The sequence below is a fragment of the Trichomycterus rosablanca genome, chromosome 6, assembly GCF_030014385.1.
Source record: "Trichomycterus rosablanca isolate fTriRos1 chromosome 6, fTriRos1.hap1, whole genome shotgun sequence".
Classification (NCBI taxonomy): domain Eukaryota; kingdom Metazoa; phylum Chordata; class Actinopteri; order Siluriformes; family Trichomycteridae; genus Trichomycterus; species Trichomycterus rosablanca.
In genome coordinates this window covers 9,109,280-9,133,296 of record NC_085993.1, presented here as the reverse complement: position 1 = coordinate 9,133,296, position 24,017 = coordinate 9,109,280, and the positions used below count along the sequence as shown (strand labels likewise).

At 39.9% G+C, this 24,017-nt stretch overlaps 1 protein-coding gene across 1 annotated transcript; it reads left to right on the top strand.

Moving 5' to 3' along the window:
• The first annotated feature begins 928 nt into the window (after positions 1-928).
• tgm2b (transglutaminase 2b) lies at positions 929-22,957 on the top strand. Its single transcript, XM_062997373.1, has 13 exons — positions 929-1,001; positions 7,410-7,589; positions 11,588-11,806; positions 11,898-12,016; positions 13,330-13,458; positions 14,775-14,955; positions 16,012-16,147; positions 16,475-16,578; positions 16,696-16,935; positions 18,242-18,517; positions 18,623-18,783; positions 19,496-19,632; positions 22,251-22,957. Exons 1-13 carry the CDS (start codon positions 998-1,000, stop codon positions 22,399-22,401), a joined length of 2,037 nt encoding a protein of 678 aa, XP_062853443.1. The 5' UTR covers positions 929-997; the 3' UTR covers positions 22,402-22,957.
• The last annotated feature ends 1,060 nt before the right edge of the window (positions 22,958-24,017 follow it).

The window sequence follows — 24,017 nt, the reverse complement described above, 5'->3', positions numbered from 1 at the left end:
CATTTTCATTGAATTTCATTGTATTTTGTACATATACAATAAAATGTAAATTGAAAATGCAATTATTTGGAAATCATGTTAATATATATATTTACATATTTAATTAAAGACAGCAACAACACAAAGAGGTATATTACACTAACCCACCACTGACTTAACTTACATATTAACTTACATAAACTAAATTTGAAAAAGTTGGGACAGTATGGAAAATTCAAATAAAACATGCAGTATTTTTACAATGGCTTTAATTTTATTGCAGACAGTATGAATATATTTCTTGTTTTGTCTGGTGAACTTAATTTCATTTGTTAATATAAAGTTATTCCTGCATTTCAGTTCTACAATACATTTTTAAAGAAGTTGGGATGAGACGATTTAGTAATTTATTTGCTGCCTTCAGTATAAAATTTTTTCCCAGGGATGTCTATGCATTTTTAACAAAACAATGCAAAACCACATGCTGCACACATTATAAAGACATGGCTGCAGAAGAAGAGGGTACGGGTACTGGACTGGCCTGCCAGCAGTCCTGACCTGTCACAAATAGACATATGTAAAATGAGAATTTTGAAACAAAATAAGAAATATTTTTTTAATGTCCTTACTTTTTCTGATTTGTGGTTATAGATGCTGCAATTACATTGCGTAAATTAGTACATGGTGTAACTGCACAATTGTTTAGGTTGGAATAGAATAAAATAGAATATTTTCATGTTAACACACTGAACAAAACAAATTTGAACAATGGTTTTACTCAAGACACTTATGACCTCCGGTTTGACACACCCCTTTCCCTTTCATTCCCTCCCTTAATACACACACACACACACACACACACACACAATGTAGTTAGCAGTAATTTGGGAGGGGAGCTTGGGGGGTATGGGGGGTGGCACTACAGATAAAGTGCAGCTCTGCTGGATGAAGAGTTCACAGCTGAACACAACAGAGCTCAGTTCAACTATCCAACAGCACTTCACTTCACTGCACAATCATGGGTAAGTTAACTGCTCTCAATTTTTATATTTAATAAAACAGATTCTCTTTACAGGCAGTTAATAATGTACTAGCTTAGCAGATACTAAGGTTAAATTGCTGATATGTAAACTTCAGCCAGGTCAACAGGTCCAATAATCTGCTGAGTGTAATAATTAGCTACAAGTATGTGCATTAATCTAGCAGCTGCAACAAGTGGCTTAAAATAAGTTCTACAAATTAGAGTTTAATTGCAAGTACAGTAATGATTTGAATTTAGTTTAGCAGGTTAGCTGCAGCTAGTTTGGCAGATTTGCTGGTAGTAGAAAGTAAATTGAAATTAAAACAGCAGGTTAGCTCCAAAAGCTCATTTCGGAGCAGGGGCTCCTTTCATGTTTAGTAGCCTCTAACCCCTTGGTGCTGTAAAGCTTGCTAGGCTGTGGAAGGTTCACCAGTAAATGTTGTATTCTGGATTACTGCTGGATTACTGTCCCCTTAAAAGTCCCCTTTCATGCACTTTGTACCTGCACACTATTGGTTGTACTGATCATCTGAATTTGCATAGAAATGACAGTAACAGTCCTGACTTGTAAAAATTACAGTCTGAGGTCTGTGCAGATCTTCCTAAACTTTCCTACTGTAATGATTGTGACTGTCTAATGCATGTGGTCAGTTAACCATAGTCAAATGTAATTTCTTACGGTCATTTTGATACGGCAGGCTAGGTGGTTGTAATGATTTTTTATTAATTGTTGATTGTTTAAAAGATTTTGTTAGGTTGAGTTAGTTGAAACTAGTGGTTTAAAACTGTTTTAGCAAGTTATCATTAAGTGATAAAGTAAATTAGTTAAGTAAATTAGTTTACGTAGTTTATTTATAGGCTAGGGTGGCACGGTGGCCAAGTGGGTAGCACCGTCACCTCACAGCAAGAAGGTCCTGGGTTCAGTCCCCAGGTGGAGCGCTCCGGGTCCTTTCTGTGTGTAGTTTGCATGTTCTCCCCGTGTCTGCTTGGGTTTACTCCGGGTGCTCTGGTTTCCTCCCACAGTCCAAAAACATGCAAGTGAGGTGAATTGGAGACACTAAATTGTCCATGACTGTGTTTGACATAACCTTGTGAACTGATGAATCTTGTGTAATGAGTAACTACAGTTTCCAGTAATAAATGTAACCAAAGTGTAAAACTTGATATTAGAACCCTGATAAAACCAACAAACAAGTTATAGGCTAATCACATCACTACAATGTCATGTCTTTGCGATGGTTGGAGGCACAGGTGGGTCAGCTGTCTACCATGCTCTCTGAGCCCTTCCAGTTCTCTTCAAACATATAAGCTAGTAATATGTTAAAATTAGTTCAGCACGTTAGCTACATCACATATCCGAATAGCTTATCTAGGAACATAAAACAGCAAAAAAGTAAACTTGTATATAAATGCTTCTGCGCTTGTTTCAGCTTTCTTGTTACATGCTTTACTACAGTAACATTAAAAAAAAATGTCTCAGCAGCTGCAGAGCAGTGAGGTGCCGCCAGCTCCCCTGAGATTGTGTTGCTTTTAATAGGCAAATCTAAATAATGCTTGTGAACTTGCTTCAGTCCATTACAGATATGTTGGATATGTCAGACCTGAATGTCAGACAGCCTAATTTAAGTCTAAGTCACATGCCAACCTTGAACCATCTAAATATGCCTACATTTGTATTATGGTGTCCTGCATCTGCTCATGTACAATTTTAAAGTTTTTACCAACTCCATATTTAGAACTCTTTTAAAGGTCTTTTTTAAATACATCTCAAAATGTATTTCTTAAAAAATGAGACACGGATTCGTAATTTTGATTAGCACCAAGCTCTTTTAAATGGCTTTGTTGTCATGAGGCTATAACAGGGTTTTTCATACTTTTTTCAAGGAACCCACATTTTGTTTGTTTTGTTTGTTTATTGGGATTTTAACGTCATGTTTTACACTATTTGGTTACATTCATGACAGGAAGGGTAGTTACTCATTACACAAGGTTCATCAGTTCACAAGTTTAATGTCAAACACATTCTGAATTTAGTATCTCCAATTTACCTGACTGCTTGTCTTTGGCCCGGAGGACACCCATGCAGACATGGGGAGAACATGCAAACTTCACACAGAAAGGATCTGGACCGCCCCACCTAGGGATCGAACCCAGGACCTTCTTGCTGTGAGGTGACAGTGCTACCCACTAAGCCACCATGCTGCCCACCCACATTTTGTCCATTATTTTATACCTAATTAATAAAAATGGTGACAGTCTGGTCCCACTGTGGTGTACAAGATGTAACATAAAGCCCCCACAAGGGGGCATTCGTGTACAAGTTTATTTCGTGTTTGTGCCTGTTTAAAATGTGATGATTTAATTATTATTATTTTACTCTGTGATCTATTTTGGCTTTTGGTTTATGAAGGACCACTGATTTTGTTATTTATCATTTTTGATAATTGTAACACAATGGGTGCTCAAACACATTGTTAAGAAACTAGACCAAAATATGCAAAGAGGAGCAGAGCTACACTATATGGCCAAAAGTATATGGTCACATAACCATAAGTTTGTTACACTTTGGTTAATTTTGTTCATATAGTGTAGCTTCATAATATTAGCTGTGGTAATTTTGTACCTCATAGCAAAGGGCTGGTTAGAGTGTAGTCTAATCCTGACTCAGTGTGTAGTTAAAAAAAAAAAAGCTAAATTAAGTTTTAATGTTATAAATAGGTGGTTTCAAACAGGCAGTAGTAGCATAGTGGCTAAGGTACTGGACCAGTAATCAGCCAATTCAAGCCCCAACACCACCAACACACCCACACCTTGATGGAAAAATACAGCAGTGCTGTTTCCATAAACATTTCCAAACGTAGAGAAACAGAATGTTATAAGCTAACTTTGTTTTTCCCTTAAAAATAAAATTAACTAAATTACACCATAACCACGTCTTTCCTTTACCACCTTTTTTCATTCATTCAATCACATTTCTGTATGTGGAGTGTTTTGTTTCCAGCTCATTGACTGTAGTTTACACAGACAAACATGAAGTAAACCAGAGGCAATACACACACACTCAGATACATGCATTCATCCACAGGCTTCACAAATATTAACAAGGAAAATAACGTGTCCACTGGCCAAAATCATCAAGGACTCATTTATTTAAAGACATCCAGATTTTCATCCTTGTATAGAGCTTTTACTACTTCATTACCAAAAGGGGGAAGATTATGTTTGTACACCAGCCTTCATTATTATGGAATGCTGTGTGTGTGTGTGTGTGTGTTTGCCATTTCTCTAAACTGTTTAAAGAAAAGCTCCATGCATTTTAGATACTTATTTCTCTCAAACCATCAATTTGCAATCAGAAATTTACATTTACATTTACATTTTCGACATTTAGCAGACGCTTTTATCCAAAGCGACTTACAGTACTGTGACAGTGTATTGTCTAAGCAATTGAGGGTTACGGGCCTTGCTCAGGGGCCCAACAGTGTCAGCCTGGCAGTGGTGAGGCTTGAACCAGTGACCTTTGGCTTACTAGTCCAGTGCCTTAACCACTAGGCCACAACTGTGGCCAGAAATAATTAACCCCTCACCCCTTCTCAACTAAATGGAAGGTATTATAGTGATGTGTATAGAATGAAATAAAAATAAATAACAAGATGTCTTGGTAAACATCTCAAAATGGCTCAGTATTTTTTGTGAATCCATGATGCCAGTCAAACGGTCAATACTGCCCTTTCCTGCAGCAGAAAAAAACATTCCCACATCACCACTGTCCAGTCTCTATTGTCCATCCTAAATCCCTCTGAGCCCAGAGAAATTGACGCCGTCTCTGGAATAACATAAGGCTTCTTTTTTGCACAGTAAATTTTTAAGTGGCATTTGTGCATGTAACTCTGTATTGTAGTGCTTGACAAAGGTTTGCCAAAGTAATCCCTCACCCATGTGGTTATATCAGCTATTGTTGAGTGGCGGTTCTTGATGCAGTGCCGTCTGAGGGATGGAAGATCACGGACGTTCAGCTTAAGCTTGCGCCCTAGGCCTTTACGCACTGACATTCCTCCTGATTCCTTAAATCGTTTAATAATTTTATGCACTGTAGTGGGAGAAATATGCAAATCCCTTCCAATCTTTCTTTAAAGTTCATTGTTTTTAAACATTTCAATCATTTTCTCATGCATTGGTTGACAAACTGGAGATCCTCTGATCATCTTTGCTCATCAAAGACTCAGCCTTTCCTGGATGCTGCTTTTGTACCAAACCAGGATTACAATCACTTGTTTGGAATCACACCATTATTTAGTTTTTTCACCTCATTACCAGCCCTAAACTTTTTTTGGAATGTGTTGCAGGCCTGAAATGCAGGAATGGAGGTATATTAATAAATGAAATGAAGTTGAGAAGATAAAACATGAAAAATTTTGGGTTCAAACTCTCACTGCAATCAAATAAAAGTCAAAGTAAATGTCGGGAACTCTGCATTTTTATTTTATTTGCGTTTTCCATACTGTCCCTACTTTTTCTGATTTGTGGTTGTAGATACAAGTGCAACAGCTGCTAGACAGGACCGCCAGTAACTTCTAACAGTTTAAAGGGATTACAAAGATGATGCATGTCTTAGCTCAAGCTGTTTTAAGCAGAGTAAATGTTTTCACATGTGAGATGGCGACGGTTTCTTCTTTTTCAAGCTTTTCCAGACTTGCCTGACCTATTAAAAAGAAAACTTGATCACAATAAACCCCTGACAACAGGAAACAGGAGAGGCACATACTCACGTGACTTAATGTCCCTTCTACTTCTTTATAATTTGAAAATTAAATACTCCTTTACAGACCACTGAGGTGTTCTTCTTATTCCAAATGCCATTAATGCATGAGAGATAAGATAACTACAGAATCAACTATGGAAAATAAACAGCACTTTCTAAAAGGAACCGACCCATCATTTATAGTCTACTGTTTACACGTAAAGAATGTCTAGTTTATAACAGCAGCACCATTAGTATGATCCATAACAAGGCCCGTCTGGCCAAAAACCTACACCTCTCCAGCCAACTGCCATGTAACAGACAAAGACACTTCTCTTTATTTACTTTAAACTGACTTCAAGTAAAAACACATTTGATAATACAAACATTACTGTGCTGGTCTAGTGGTGCAGCAAAGTAGCAAAGTGCCATTTGGAAGAGCAGCCTCACAAAATCCCACCAAGTTGCCTCACTCAACCCAGCAAACATGTGAAATTAATGATATAAAAAAGAGAATTAAATATAAATGTTTTGAAAAAGTTCATAAGACAATATCACATTTCATTTATTTTTTTCTATTTTATTTATGCGTTTTTCTTCCAATTTAGTGTAGTCAGTTTGTCTTCCGCTGCTGGGGGATCCCTGATTGCAGTAGAGGTGGATATATTGCTGCTCACACCTCCTCCGACCAGTATGCAGCCCTTAGCGGAACCCTTTTTCACCCATGCATTCTGCACAGGCGCCTCTTTATCTGCTAATCAGGGTTCTTACAAAGCATTTGAAGACCATACCCACATAGTCCGGTCATCCCGCCCTAGCAGAAATGTGTCTGCTGCAGGCACTGCCAATTATGCCCACTAGATGGCACCCAGCCGACCGGTGGCAACGCTGAACCGAGGAGTTCAGAATCTCTGTGCTGGTGCGATAGTGGATATCCCGCTGTGCCACCTGGGTGCCTCATGATTGTTATTTTAAGAATAGCTGAACTCAATAATGTGTAGCACATTGACGCAGTGGGTAGCTATCGTATTACAGAAAAATCGTCCTGGGTTCCATTGCCTTGGCCAGGGTCCTTTCTTTGTGGAGTTTGCATGTTCTCCCTGTGTTCATGTGGGTTTCTTCCGGGCACTCCAGTTTCCTCCCACAAACATGCAGTCAGGTTAACTGAAGGTAATAAAATTGCTCTAGGGGTGTGTATGTGTGTGTGCGCCTGTCCTGTGATTGACTGTTGACCTGTCCGGGGTGTTTACTGCCTTTTCGCCCAATAAATCAGACCCAACGCAATGTGGTTATTCCTTTTTTAAACATTTAGACTGCTTTTGAATTAAGCTAGTCATCATGACAAAAAGCAAAAAAGTGACTTTTTAAATAGAGTAAAGTTTAAGTTTAAAAAGTGGATATCTAATTTTCAGTTGAATTATGAGAGAATGCTAATTCACCTTTTCCAGCCTGTTAGATATGTGCGCCAAAACATATGGACAATGTTGGTGTTTGTGGTGTATTTTGACATTCGGTTGCTATTAAATATAATAAAGGAAATTTGGGATACTAATAATAAGTAGTTATCTAGCTGTTAGCCAGCTGACCTGTGTACTTGGCTGCTGACTTTACCTTATTGCATTCAATATTCTATACTCATCCTCAATTGTTCATTCTTCATCTTCTCAGCCTTCGACGTCGGCACTTTGGACCTGGCGTGTGCATTCAACAACACAGCCCACCATACGGACCTGAACGGCACCGACCGTCTGATCGTGAGGAGAGGACAGCAGTTCACCATCAATTTCAAACTTTGTTCTGGATCCAGCGAGCCTGGAGTTGATCAGCTCCGTATCACAGCACAGACAGGTAACACTGCCAAGATTATGTTGCTTTTATGTAGAGCAGTGGGAGTGATTTGTGTATGCTAGGCTAGCAGGACACTTGTACTGTTTGCTTTAAGCAATGACAGTCCTGTCTGATTAAATGAAATAATATCAGTGTATAAACTAGACGTCCAAACATTACCTTTGTCCCTGTCCTCAAAATCAGTCTGCTGCGGCTCTATATGATTAGTGTTGTCTGTGAGAAGGACAGAGATAAACACAGTGAAATATAAAGAAATAGAATGAAATAAAATACGTGCTCTCTCAGGATGGGATCATCTATAGGGGCGATGTCCAATATCCTGTGCTGTCAGCCTGGTACTTTGGCCAGGTGGGTGGTGAACACACATACAGTATTTGGTCTCCATATACATTCCAGATGTTTCTTACTTGTGTAAAAATACACACAGTCTGGTAAAATTAGGGCAAAAAGCTACAAAGAGAAAAATAAGGGAATAATAAGTAACTACAGCAGTAATGTTCCATAAACCATATAAACAAAATTATTAGGACACTCCTGGTCATTTTTGAATTCACTTTACCCTCTTGTAAAAAGCAAGCTCTATAATGAAGAAAAGTTTGGTTTAAAGAAAGTCCAGTGTCCTGCACAGAGCCCTGACCTCAGTCCCACTGAACAGCTTTGGAATGAACTGGCTTACACTGATTAGGCATAACATTATGACCATCTTCCTAATATTGTGTTGGTCCCCCTTTTGCAGCCCCAAATGTAACAAACTGTGATGCACTGTGTATTCTGACACCTTTCTATCAGAACCAGCATTAGCTTCTTCAGCAATTTGAGCTACAGTAGCTCGTCTGTTGGACGAGCGTGCCAGCCTTTGTATCCCACGTGCATCAATGAGCCTTGGCCGCCCATGACCCTGTTGCCGGTTTACCACTGTTGCTTCCTTGGACCACTTTTAATAGATACTGACCACTGCAGACCGGGAACACCCCACAACAGCTGCAGTTTTGGAGATGCTCTGACCCAGTCGTCTAGCCATCACAATTTGGCCCTTGCCAAACTCACTCAAATCCTTACGCTCACCCATTTTTCCTGCTTCTAACATCAACTTTGAGGATAAAACGTTCACTTGCTGCCTAATATATCCCACCCACTAACAGGTGCCGTGATGAAGAAATAATCAATGTTATTCACTTCACCTGTCAGTGGTCATAACGTTATGCCTAGTCAGTGTATATTTACAGTTTAAACTAAAATTCTGTTTTTTCTATAAAAAATAAGGCTTCATGTAGATCGTAAATGAAATAAAAAGTGTCTTAATTTAACCAGCATAAAAGTTTTTCATTAAAATGATGAAACATAATATGTTTTATTCCCCATTAAATGTGGACTAGAGATTGGCTCTGCTGTTAGACACTCAGAAGGAGGATGTTTGTATCGGTCAGCTAAAGAATTTTTTAGAATTTTGGAATATTATATCACAGAACTCAAGAATCAACCCGAGTTTGCCTATTTTAAATTTTTACTACGACTAGAAGCTCGGCAGATCTTATTTCCTAGTGAACAAAATGTCAAACCAATGTGACAATTAAAAATTTATCTCACAGATAAAAGAGCATTTGGGTATAAATAAAGCAAAAATGTTTCTAAACAACTGCAACACAGGAAATCGTGGCATTTGGCAGGAAAGCGTCTGGTTAGTCCGAGATAACCAAACTGTCAACGATGAAGTGACGAAGTAGTTAAAACTTGTATATTGTCACAATCATTATATAAACTGTTTGTTACTAAGTAGGCGACTTGATGGCATAGTGAGTAGGTCACAGCAAGAAGGCCCTGGGTTTGATTCCCTGACCTTTCTGTGTGGAGTTTGCATGGATTTTCTGTGTGGGTTTTCTCTGTCATGCAGTCAGGCCAACTCAAGCTACTCAAAGTTGCCCTAAGTGTGGGTGTCTGTTCTGTGATGGACTAGCAAAATGTCCAGCGTGTTTCATTTCTCACAATGAACCACACCCACCGCAACCCTGGTCAGAATTTTTGTGGTATACTATGCTCAGAATGGGATGTTCATTTGCACCAGTTCAAAAAGTTGCATGATGGGACGTCACCTCTGAGGCAATCCACTCCCCAAGGGGGGTTTCATTGTGAGGCCCAAAATACCACAACACCAAGTGAGTTTATGGAAAGATACAACACAATGGCATTGCACACCAGCAGAAAACAAGACCAGAGCAAGCCAATCATGGTTTCAGTGAAAAGCAGGTTTGCCAACAAAGGAGCTGGCAAGTGTGAGACAGAGAAACCATGATATATAGAAAAAACTTCCACCTGGAGCGAATTAACACTAACAAGGTGCAGGTGATCCTCAATCAAGAGAAACTGACTCATCAAATATCTGTGCCTCTATGCCCCCTTTGCCAGCCAGCTGGCTATGTAGAAGGGCTCTTAATGTGGCTAACATCTGAACTTATTCAGCAGCTACTGTTAATTGTTAACTGTTAAACTGTTTTTTAATCATCATAACGTATGGATAGTTATAAAAATGTGTTTGGCTTTTCTTCAGTACAGCATGTCCACTTTTTTTCAACCACCATGTGATGGAATTGCTTGTTATGCTTGAATCTAGGAGCTATCATGGTCATGCTTATTATTTTAAGACCTGGAGTTCTTGAGTGTTTTGAAGAGTGCTAAAAGACGATGACCCTCTCTCTGACCCCCAAACCAATTGTAACACTATAGTCACAAGTTTAAAGAGAGCTTAATGTATATATAACTATTAAAATCCTGACTGTATTATGGTATGTTTATGACATTTAGTGGACGCTTTTATTCAAAGTCACCAAAGTTGTGAGTGAATACAGTTCAAGCATTTGAGGGTTACGGGCCTGGACTAAACAGCTGCAACTTGATGGTGGTGGGGTTTGATCACTAGTCCAGTATCTTCACCACTGAGCTACCACTGATACAACAGTAGCATGGCAACGCCAAGATAAACATCACACATGTGTCATTGACCTTCACTCAAGCCAAGAATTAAAAGGAGTGATTTCCTGGAACAGTTCCCAGTGTTAGGAATTTCAGAGCATGTTTTCTGTTCTTTTTCCAAGGTCAGATGACACATCCTGAGTTCCCAGAGACTCAAAGTGCTTTGTTTTATGCATGTATTGTAGCATTTGTTTTCACAAACCACACATCACTGCAAGTTGTGGTCTTTCTGTGGAAATTATGAGGGAATGTAGGATTGTTTTATCTTATCAGTACTATCACTCACTCACTCACTCACTTTCTTAACCACTTATCCACTCAGGGCTCATGGGGGGGGGGGGGGGGGGGTTGCTGGAGCTTATCCCAGCATTTCATAGGGCGCAAGGCACACAGTAACACCCTGGACGGGGTGCCAGTCCATCGCAGGGCAGACACACACACTCATAGGGCAATTTAGTGTCTCTAATTAACCTGACTGCATGTTTTTGGACTGTGGGAGGAAACCGGAGCTCCAAGAAGAAACCCATGCAGACACGGGAAGAACATGCAAACTCCACACAGAAAGGACCTGGACCGCCCCACCTGGGGATCGAACCCAGGACCTTCTTGCTGTGAGGCGACAGTGCTACCTACTTAGCCACCTTGCCGCCCCAGTACTATTATATTAAGTAAAATATTCCATGAAACCATTAAGATCATGTGAGGGGGGAGGGGGGGATTCGTTTTAGCTCAATGGTTAAGGTACTGGACTTGTGATTGCAAGGTGGCATGTTCAAGCCCCACATTTGCCAGGTTGCCACTGTTGGGCTCTTAAGCAAGGACCGTAACCCTCAATTGCTTTGATTGTATACGGTCACTCACAACTGTAAGTCGCTTTGGATAGAAGTGTCTGCTAAATGCTGCAAATGCAATGAAGCACAGATTTCACTGACATGCAAAAGCACATGGCGAGTCAGCAGCACTAATACTGCTAGTTTATTTTTGTTCTTTTTTAAGTGCATTAACACGTCCTTTTCCTTGTATTTCTTTAGGGCCGCAGCCTGACGAGCAGTATGGTACGATGGCTGTTTTTGGCCTGAGTGATGCTATCGATGACACTCATTGGAGCGCTACCCTAACCAGACCATCTGCAGAACTCTTCTTCTTGTCCATCAGCTCTGCCCCGGATGCTCCTGCTGGCCGCTACACCGTGTCTTTGGACGACAGGATTCAGTTTGACTTGATACTGCTGTTTAACCCCTGGTGTCCTCGTAAGTGAACGCAGAGCACTCACACATGAAGTCATGAAAGCCAGCAGACTCATGCAGGATGATGTGTTGTTGTTTTTTTTTTGCTGGACAGGGGATGTGGTGTACATGGTCAGTGAGGAGAAGCTGGAGGAATATGTGCTCTCTCAGGATGGAATCATCTATAGGGGCAGTGTTGAATATCCTGTGCCTTCAGCTTGGTACTTTGGCCAGGTGAGCGGTGAATCACACACACACATTTGGTCTCTCATATACATTCCAGATGTTTCTTACTCACGTGAAAGTACAAACACTCTGGAAAATTAAAGTAGGCTTTTCTGGTCGCTCGGGTGGTGCAGTGATCTATTACACCAGCCCACCACCACTAAGATATGGATTTGAATGTCTGAATAATTGGCTGTGTCTGATTGGGGATGGCCGAAGCCCTGTGATGGATTGCCTCCCTGTCCTAAGTACCTCTACCTTATGCTTAGTGTTTCCCCTGTTATCGTACCTGCTGCAACACTGACCAAAATAAAGCGGTTGATAAAATAATAAACAGTGGATTCATGATACACCATATGGTCAAAAGTATTTGGACACTTGACCATGAGCTTGTTGTTTTAAAATACAAACTGTATTAAAATAGAGTGACCTCTATGTGATCTAGCAACTGTGAGAATGCTTCTCACAAGACTTTGAAGTGTGTCTGTGGGAATTTGTACTTATTCAGTCAAAAGATCATTTGTATGGCTGGGCTCGGATGTTTGGTCAAGAAAGTCTCAATTGATGGTTCAGTTCATTCCAAAGCTGTTCAGAAAGATTGAGGTCAGGGCTATGTAAATCAAGATTTTCTACATGTCTTTATAGTTCTTGCTTTGTGCACAGGGGCAGAGTCATGCTGGAATGGGAAAGAGCCTTCCTTAAACTGTTTCTGCAAAGTTAGAAGCATATAATATCATTTATATAAATGATTTATTATAAGGCTTAGCGATAGTTCTGACAGAAACATGTGAATTCAAAAGTTAGGGGTGTCCTGATACTTTTGTTCATATAGTGTATATTTATGTGGCATGCATACGACCCCTCCCCCAAATAAATAAATAAATAAATTTCTTCTCATTTTCAATCAACCAAATCAACATGCCCCCCTAAAGTTGGCGCATGCCAAAAGAAACACTCTTGTTACCGCCCTCTAATTAATAAAATGATAAAGGTTATTAATTTTAAAGGAGGACTAAGATGAAGATATGGAAAAAGCAGAGAAACAGCAGGGTGGTACAAAAGAGTGTTAGAAGAGCCAAGACTAATAAATAAGAAACAATAAATAATAAAAGAAACACAGTGTTTATTTAAAGAACACAGCATGGAACACAAGGTTCAGGTCTGTGAGAAGTGCAGCAGATTTGTTTGCATGTTTAAAACCTCGAGGGATTTTCAGAAATGACCAGACGAAACAAACTGGATGAAAAATGTTGGCTTGATAGTATCATTACTAACCCTGTATTACAACTTTCTAACCCAGTGTGTTTTGCTGTAACTCTTAGTTTGAAGAAGGCATCCTGGATGTGTGCCTGAGAATCCTGGATGTGAACCCTAAATGCCAGAGGAATCCTGGGAAAGACTGCTCTGGCCGCCGAAACCCTATATATGTCACCCGGGTTCTTAGTGCCATGGTGAGAAATGGGTCTACTCAAATCATTTTTTATTTTTATAATGCATTTTCTCCCTTTTCCTCTCGTTTTTAGCATGTCCAATTTACCCAACTGCATTATGCTTCCTCTCTACTGGTGCTGACCACTGCTCAGATTGAAGAGAGCGAACCGACACATGCCCCCTCTGCCACCGCATCTTTTCACCTGCATGACGCGAGTTCATATTCGATTAGCCTTGTGCACAGAGAGCCACACCCTGATCAACATTACTCCTCTACTCTGTGCAGACGCCATCAATCAGCCAGCAGAGGTCGTAATTGCAGCCAAACGTTGTTCATAATGCCGCCCAGCCGGATGGCAGAGTTGAGATTTGATACGACGTATTCGAAATCCCAGCTCTGGTGTGCTAGCTTATTTTACCGCTGCACCACCTGAGCGGCTACTCAAATAATTTGGACTTCAGTCCTGAAAAAGTAGTCATGCCCATCATTCCTACAAACAGTACATGATTTTGACTGGGAGCTGCATCAATTTGACCAATTCTTAACAACAAATGTGTACAGTTCTTAAGTATTTATACTTTTTTGTATTCTGTATTAGAATGAATACAGGAAGTATATTAATTCTCTTCACAAAAGCCTTCAAGTTCTGCCTGGTTGGCTGGGGAGCAGTTTTGCCACAGATGCTGAATGGTGTTGAGCTATTCACTCATTGATTTTCATTTTAAACCACTTGAGTGTTGTTTTGGCACTGTGCTTTGGGCCATTGTTTTGCAAAAAGACAAACATCCTTCTGGGCTGCACAGTGGTTCAGTGTGGAAGTGTGGTTGCCTCACAGCAAAAAGGGCCATGATCCTTTCTGTTTGGAGCTTGCATGTTCTCCTTGTTTAAGTATGGGTTTCCTCCAGGAGCTCCGGTTTCTGCCCACAGTCCAAAGACTGGCAGCGAGGCCAATTGGAGGTACTAATAATTGCCATAAGTGTGTCTGTGTTAATGTGTGTGCCTGCCCTGTGATGGATTGGTGACCTGTCTGGGGTGTTTTTGTCCCATATCAGACCCACTGTGACCCTGACCAGAATAAAGATATTCTGTATTGGTAAAACAGACAATTAATGAATGAATGGATGTCCTTCTTATTTAAGCTTTGGCAAAGGAAATCAGGTTTGTCTGGTCTTTGTACTGAATTTGATCATAAAATTGATTTATTTTACCTCTAATTCTAAAATTAGACAGGATGCCCCAACAGTTTGTACACATAGTGCAGCTTGGGGGCTGAATACTTTTTTAACACGCTTACAGTGTAATAAAATTGTAATATTTTACCACACACACTTGCAGGTAAACAGTAATGACAGAGATAATGGGGTACTTGAAGGCTGCTGGCAGAAAACATTTGATGGTGGAATAAGTCCCATGTCATGGAGAGGAAGTGTGGAAATTCTCAGGACCTGGAACTCCACTTCCTGTTTGCCTGTGCGTTATGGCCAGTGTTGGGTCTTTGCTGCTGTTGCCTGCACTGGTAAGAAACTTGTTTATTATTAACATAAATTATTAAACATTACAACCAAATGTGCTTGCAATGTTGTTTCTCTTGGTCCTTTAACAGATCCACTCTTACAGACGGGAGTTTTACTAGATATCCGAACAGGACGGCAGGAAATTACTTAAAATTCCCAGACATCCCAAATATGTTGTATAGGGGCTTTTTGCAGGCCTGTTAAACTGTGGACAAGCCATTTCTTTACTGACGTTGCTTTGTGCATAGGGTCATTGTCTTGTTAAAACAGGAAAGGGCAGAGCCCACTCTGTTTTATAGTTTGAGGCACACAATTCTCTAAAATGTGTGCTTTTATTGTGTGATCTAGACTTCAGATCTGACAGCACTGGAAGCTGCCCAGTCCAAAATTATGAACAAACTGCCATAGACCAGTATTCTTGCTCCACCACACTTGGTGTAGTGGTCATCTGGCATCCACCAAACCCAGATTTGCGTGTCAGAATGCCTTAACTTTAGAGCAGTGGTCCCCAACCATCAGGCCGTTCCTGGGTCATTTATTACCTGGTCGCACAGAAAGAATAAATAATTAGAGATCGCTACAAGAGTAATTAAATTTCCAATACTCTTCGCGTGTTATTGTCCCCAATCACCACTAGGTGGGAGCAGCATCTTGTTGCGGCGAAAAAGCTCAGGATTCACACTGATTTTTCATTCTACAGTATAGTTATTCTATTTTAAATCCCCCCGCACCCGCTGGTCCGTGAAATTATGTCTTATATAAAACGGGTCTGTGGTGCAAAAAAGGTTGGGGACTGCTGCTTTAGAGAATGTATTTCTGCTGCTCCAGAGACCAACAGTAGTGTTATTTCACTCCACTAGACTTGTTATACTCTGAAATAACCAAACATATTAATAAGTACAGGTGTACTTACTAACATACTTTTAGGTCTACATACTTTTGGCCATGTAATATGAATGCAGTTATACATTCTGACATTCAATGCATTTTCATTAAATTTAATAGTACATAGTACACAATGAACATATAATTTTATTCTTTTTATCATTTGATTGTAGTGTCTCGAGCTTTGGGAATCCCCTGCAGAGTGGTGACTAACTATCTCTCAGCCCACGACACCAACAGGAACCTAGTGATCGAACGATATGTGGACGAAACAGGAGCGCTGCTGAACACCAGCAGAGACATGATTTGGTAAAATCAAAATTGTTACAGTCATAGAAATGATGTCCTGTTTGTTTTCTTATGATTTGCTGACAGATTACTTCAGTTTGTAAAATGTTTGAGCTGAAACAATAATCTAGGATTACGTGGCATTTAAAAGATGCTTGTATCAAATTCAATTCACTATTGTAACCGTATACAGTTCAAGCAGTTGAGGGTTAAAGATCCAGTGGTGGGGCTTGATCCATTGACCATCAAGTTACTAGTCCAATCTTTACTGGAGAGCCACCACTGCCCCATAATAGCAGCGAATAAGTGGATGTGAACTGGATGAGTAGAGGTTCTTTGTTGCTGTAGGAACTACCATTGCTGGGTGGAGAGCTGGATGGCCCGTCCTGATTTAAAAGAAGGTTTTGATGGCTGGCAGGCCAGTGACCCCACACCCCAGGAGAAGAGCGAGGGTATACACATTCCTGTATTCTTCCAGTTATTAAATAAATCCTTACCGATGGTATAAATGAAACTGAGGTTGTAAATGAAATGAAATACTTAATTTTTTTTCTTTACTTCTTATTCAGGAGTGTTCTGCTGTGGGCCAGTCCCACTGAAAGCAATAAAGGAGGGAGAGCTCATGTTTAAGTATGACACTCCATTTGTGTTTTCGGAGGTAAATGCAGATGTGCAGACATTTCTACAGTTTAAAGACGGCAACACAAGGAAGATTCTCGGAACTTCTGAGGTTGGTCAGAAAATCAGCACTAAGAGTGTTGGAAATGACAAGCGAGAGGACATTACACACCTTTACAAATACCCAGAAGGTAATGTTTACCCACCTCACAAACCACTGTTCACCACTTATGTTTCAACCACAAACTGTAACATCTGTTGGCCAAGCACAAAGAATTATTAAAAAAATAATAACAAATTAACCCTTTAATTTGGCTGGCTCAGTCTTGGGCTGCTCACGGGAAGGTTTCGAGTTGGTGCTCGAAAGGAGGTCCTTAAACAAACTCATTTCTATACTGGACAATTTATCACACCCCCTCCATGACTTCCTAGTCAGACAGCGGAGCACCTTCAATAACAGACTCATTTAGCTGTAAGAAGGAACGATACAGGAAATCGTTTGTACCAACAGCGATCTCACTGTATAACTCATCTCCATTGTGCCAGAACATCATTGCTCACTGAGTCAATACCAGGACAGACTCACGAAGCATGATCTGTCAAATATATGGATATTTAATGCACAGGACAGTTTTATAATTTGTCTATTATATCACAAATTGCATATATATGTATTACCTACCAGCATTGTACTGTAATACTTACTCAATATTTCTTATGTACTTTGAGCCTTACTTACTTCTATCTATCCATCCATCTATCCATCCATCCATCCATCCATCTAATTTAATCTGTAAATGGAAGCGGCAGCATGGTCATTTGGTGGGTAGCACCTTTGGCTCACAGCAAAAACGTGCTGACTATAAGTGTGTGTGTGTATTTGCCCTGTGATGCACTGGCGACCTGTTCGGGGTGTTTCCTGCCTTTTGCCCAGTAAATCAGACCCACCGTGACCCTGAAAAAAATAAAGCGGTGGTAAAACAGACAATGAATGAATGAATGTAAATGGAGAGATGCAATATAAGTCGGGGGAACCATCATGGTTTAATAAGATATTCTAATAAAGAAAAGAAGGCGGAGAATTTTTTTAGAAAAGCCTTTTAGTAGTTTTGAATAACTAAAAGCATTTGAACAATAGTAATTGAGATGCCATTATCTATATTCGTTATTGGTTTTGCTCATGCAAACAGTGACAAGTTTTTTTTTTTAATGAGGAGTCCCATGTAAACTAGTAAAATGTGAATTGTGAAAGACATGCAATTCCACTGCTTTACTTGGAATCTGCATCAACATAGCCTTTGCAAAGTAGATCTGATTCTCCACTGTTACCTCAAATGCTTATCACTCTAAATATTTGATATGTGGGTTTTCATTAACAACAATTCATATGTTTTATTCTGTTATCCTAACCCAGAGCTTAAGAGGGTTGAACTGAACAGTGACTGCATAATAAATAAACAATAAATAATGAAGCTGTTATTTAATTGTTCACCCCAGGTTCTGCAGAGGAGCGGAAGGTTTTTGAAAAAGCCAACCATCAAAACAAACTGGTCAAGGAGAAGGACAACACAGGCCTCCATGTTTGCATTAAGGTCTCCTTGGAGATGAGAAAGGGCTGTGACTTCGATGTTTTTGCCGTGGTTAGCAACAACACGTCTGCGGAAAAGACTTGTCGTCTGGTGTTTGCCTCTCGTGCCGTGTCCTATGACGGAGCTATTGGAGAAGAATGTGGTTTTAAAGACCTGCTCAATGTGCAGCTGCCGCCTGGTGGAGGTGTGTTGGGTTCGAGGGGTACACTGCATCTGTATGTGAAACTGATGTGATGAATGTACATCAGACGCTTTACCAATGAATTTTGCTTGTATGTGTTTGTTATAGAGCGGAAGGTCCCACTGAGACTAAACTACAGTAAATATTGTGACCGGATAACCCAGGATAACCTGATTCGTCTGGGTGCTCTGCTGATCGACTACAGCACCAGAGAGGCCACCCTGGCCATACGCACCATCGTCCTTGATAACCCAGAGATAAAGATAAGGGTACAGACACACTGCCAGTACAGCTTTACTCTAGCTTGACAATACCAAAATCAAAAACTACATATCCAAAGCGACTTACAGTACTGTGACAGTACACAGTCTAAGCAATTGAGGGTTAAGGGCCTTGTTTAAGGGCCCAACAGCAGCAGCCTGGCAGAGGTGGAGCTTGAATTAGCGACCTTGGCTATAAGCAACTACATCAACAGGCTTCTAAAACCAACACAATTTGATGTCAGATGGGTATAATTTATAAAACAAGCAAATATATTTGAAAAATACCCTTTATTTAAGTCTATTTTTAAAGTATAAACTATATAATAAGTATAAAGTATAAATGCTAGAGAGTAAGAATGTTCTGTAATGATTCTGATTTAAACAGACCAATCTTATCAATATTCTGTCCATTGTTCTTGTACTGATGGGACTTGAGTATAGCATTTTTTTGCATGTCTTAATATGAAAAAGAAAGAGACTGTGAGTAAGAGAGAGATACAACAATGAAAAAGGGATAAAACTGCATTTTAAAAATAGTAGTACCAGAACTAAAGTGTGATGGTGTGTAATAAATGACAGTTATTGATACTCATCGATCAAAAAGTTCACATGATCACCAAAAACACAAACAAAACATCTGTTCAAGAACAACACAACATTTAATATATCATGAGTGTCTGAACACTAATTACATCTTTAACACATGTATGTTCCTTAGATCCTGGGAGAACCTAAAGTCAACCGTAAGCTGGCAGCAGAACTGACGGTGCAGAACACCTTGCCGGAACCATTAGATTCATGCTGCTTTAGCATTGAGGGAGCCAACCTCACTGGCAACAAGACCATCTCTGAGAGGTGTGTTTACAGTGTATCACAAAAGTGAGTACACCCCTCACATTTCTGCAGATATTTAAGTATATCTTTTCATGGGACAACACTGACAAAATGACACTTTGACACAATGAAAAGTAGTCTGTGTGCAGCTTATATAACAGTGTAAATTTATTCTTCCCTCAAAATAACTCAATATACAGCCATTAATGTCTAAACCACCGGCAACAAAAGTGAGTACACCCCTTAGTGAAAGTTCCTGAAGTGTCAATATTTTGTGTGGCCACCATTATTTCCCAGAACTGCCTTAACTCTCCTGGGCATGGAGTTTACCAGAGCTTCACAGGTTGCCACTGGAATGCTTTTCCACTCCTCCATGACGACATCACGGAGCTGGCGGATATTCGAGACTTTGCGCTCCTCCACCTTCCGCTTGAGGATGCCCCAAAGATGTTCTATTGGGTTTAGGTCTGGAGACATGCTTGGCCAGTCCATCACCTTTACCCTCAGCCTCTTCAATAAAGCAGTGGTCGTCTTACAGGTGTGTTTGGGGTCATTATCATGCTGGAACACTGCCCTGCGACCCAGTTTCCGGAGGGAGGGGATCATGCTCTGCTTCAGTATTTCACAGTACATATTGGAGTTCATGTGTCCCTCAATGAAATGTAACTCCCCAACACCTGCTGCACTCATGCAGCCCCAGACCATGGCATTCCCACCACCATGCTTGACTGTAGGCATGACACACTTATCTTTGTACTCCTCACCTGATTGCCGCCACACATGCTTGAGACCATCTGAACCAAACAAATTAATCTTGGTCTCATCAGACCATAGGACATGGTTCCAGTAATCCATGTCCTTTGTTGACATGTCTTCAGCAAACTGTTTGCGGGCTTTCTTGTGTAGAGACTTCAGAAGAGGCTTCCTTCTGGGGTGACAGCCATGCAGACCAATTTGATGTAGTGTGCGGCGTATGGTCTGAGCACTGACAGGCTGACCCCCCACCTTTTCAATCTCTGCACCAATGCTGACAGCACTCCTGCGCCTATCTTTCAAAGACAGCAGTTGGATGTGACGCTGAGCACGTGCACTCAGCTTCTTTGGACGACCAACGTGAGGTCTTTTCTGAGTGGACCCTGCTCTTTTAAAACGCTGGATGATCTTGGCCACTGTGCTGCAGCTCAGTTTCAGGGTGTTGGCAATCTTCTTGTAGCCTTGGCCATCTTCATGTAGCGCAACAATTCGTCTTTTAAGATCCTCAGAGAGTTCTTTGCCATGAGGTGCCATGTTGGAACTTTCAGTGACCAGTATGAGAGAGTGTGAGAGCTGTACTACTAAATTGAACACACCTGCTCCCTATGCACACCTGAGACCTAGTAACACTAACAAATCACATGACATTTTGGAGGGAAAATGACAAGCAGTGCTCAATTTGGACATTTAGGGGTGTAGTCTCTTAGGGGTGTACTCACTTTTGTTGCCGGTGGTTTAGACATTAATGGCTGTATATTGAGTTTTTTTGAGGGAAGAATAAATTTACACTGTTATATAAGCTGCACACAGACTACTTTTCATTGTGTCAAAGTGTCATTTTGTCAGTGTTGTCCCATGAAAAGATATACTTAAATATCTGCAGAAATGTGAGGGGTGTACTCACTTTTGTGATACACTGTACATATGAGAGACAGTGTTTACAATAATGACTTTGTGTATTTGTATAGGTTGTGTTTCACAGGATCCGCAATCACCACAGCAGGCACATAAATACATTAACCAACGACCCCCTGGACTGAAAATAAAAGCTTTTATAGCTCTTAATTAACATGGCATGTACATGTTTCATGTCCACAGAGCACTTTAAATACTGCAAGATTTCAGACAAAAACAATTAGCCACAACGCTGTGTTAACCATGTGGTTTTTATACATCTGGATCTCAGATACAGTACGAATATGACATCAGCAGAGAACAAAAACGGAATGGTGTATATACACTGTATTACTAAACAAGAATGAGAAATTAGAGTGATGCTTGGATGAAAAGGTTTTTTTTTGTTCAGAATAATACGCTCTTGATATTTAAAGAATATGCAACACTGGCCATAAACTTACCGACTTACTGTCTTGTGAAAACAATGACTCAGCACCGATCGGAGTCAGCTTCGAGCTCCATTATATAGCCCTGGAGCTGTGAAAAACACAGTAACATAGAAAATGTATTTTTCTTGTGAAATTAGCATCCTCTGGTCTTTAGTCAGTAATGCTGAGAGCCAATTTCTCGAAATGTTGCATGAAAATGTCACAGAGGGCTTAATTTGCTTTAATTGCTTTAAACTTGGAGAAATCTAGCAAAGTGCGAAAGAAGACTTACATTTATATGACCGCCCTGTACATTGCTGCACAGCTATTGAAAATTTGCCTAGTCTTAGACATACAGGCTACATGCTGATGTCCTGGTAAAAAAGGATTCTAACAAACATGGTGTTTCTAGAATTTATTTTCAGTTAAACAGTTATTCATTGATAATATTAAACAGTTTTTTTACCCTGAACTCCATGTGCACTTATTACAGTCATGTGTTCTGGAGCAGTTGTTGTTAAGTGAAAGATTAATTTACATAAATGTTTGGATTTTTTTCAGGCTGTCGACCTGTATTGCACCCGGACAGGAAGCTAAGGTCAAAATCTACTTCACTCCCAACCATTATGGTATGCGCAAACTGCTGGTGGATTTCAACAGCGACAAACTTGGAACAGTTAAGGGATTCAGAAATGTAATAATTGGCAAATAATGGCCAATAATATGCAAATGCAAATAATACTATTCAAGCTTTGATAAAGAAAATGGTTTGTACTTACACATAAAGATGAAAACATTGTGCATTGTTTCACAAGGATGTCGAAAGACAAATTTGTCATTTCTTTGTCATGCATTTGTAATGTTTTTGTACATTCTGCATAGCTAGGATGACCTTTCACTACTTCCTTCTACTGTCAATAGATCTTCCTATTTTCTTTCTGTCTGTTTCACTACCCCAAATCAGACTCTTTCTTCCTTTCATCTACTCAACGAGTGATGAAAAATGGGACCATATCAGCTCTTTATCTGTAGACAAATCACATTCTAGATATGAGCTACACAACACTCCTAAACCTATCAGAACAACACACACAGCCATACCATTTTCATGTTAGTGTCATCGTAGCGTGTGGGGGTCCTGTGGTCCATTTTGATTCATAAATAGGGTACAGGAGGGTGAAGTGGCTGATGTACTACAGTCAGTATCTATGTCGCTACAAAGTTAATCTGTATGGTAAGTGTCCCTAATAAAGTGTTTGGTGAGTGTATTAGGAATAGATCTATGTATATTTTGAGTATCCATTAAGGTATATTTTAGGAACTATACAGCTATGCATTTAAACACTGGCTAGCAAACATTTTAATGCAGAATAAATATACGCTATATGGACAATATTTGGGGACACCTCCTCATTTTTGATTGTGTTTCAGCCACAATAATTGCTAAAAGTATAATAAATTAATTAGGAGGGCAGTGATAGCTCAGTGGTTAAGGTGCTGGACTAGTAAACAGAAGGTTGCCGGTTCAAGCCCTGCCACCACCAAGTTGCCACTGTTGGGTCCCTGAGCAAGGCCCTTAACCCTCAATTGCTCATTGTGTAAGTTGCTTTTGATAAAAGCGTCTGCTAAATGCTAAAAATGTAAATGTAAATTATATAAAGAAAATTATATGCTTCCAACATTACAGCAACAATTTAGGGAAGCCCCTTTCCTATTTCAGCATGGCTTTGCTCCTGCCACAGAAGTCTTTTAAGACATAAAGAAAACCTTGCTTAGAGCCCTGACCTCAACCCCACTGAACAGCTTTGGAATAAACCAGAACATCAGTTGAGGCTTTGTTGACCAACATCAGTGACCGGCAAATGCTGAATGCAAATGCTACACATGCAAATGCTTTTTTGACTGAATGGGCAAATTTCCCATAAACATACTTTAAAGTCTTGTGAAATGCCTTCTCAGTGTTGTTATAGCTGAAAATATCACATAGAGGTGATCAGGTGTTTATACTTTATAGTGTGGTAATGGTTCTGGTGGGGGAAAAAAACTCCCAAATAGTATGAAATATGAAGTTGCTACATATTTGGAGGCCTAAAACTTATTAAACATAATTGATTTTACAAATTTAAAAGGAATGAGTGTGAAATATCTGAACTCAGTATTTAGGAGGGGTGTCACATGTCCATAAAGTGTATACATGTGGTAAATAGAAATGTAAAAACAAGATATACTGTAACATGGCTGTAAAATCTTTGTGTTTATTGGACACAGCCTATATTACACAGCCTATAATAAGGTTTTGAAGACTGCAGTAACCTCATAAAATGTGAC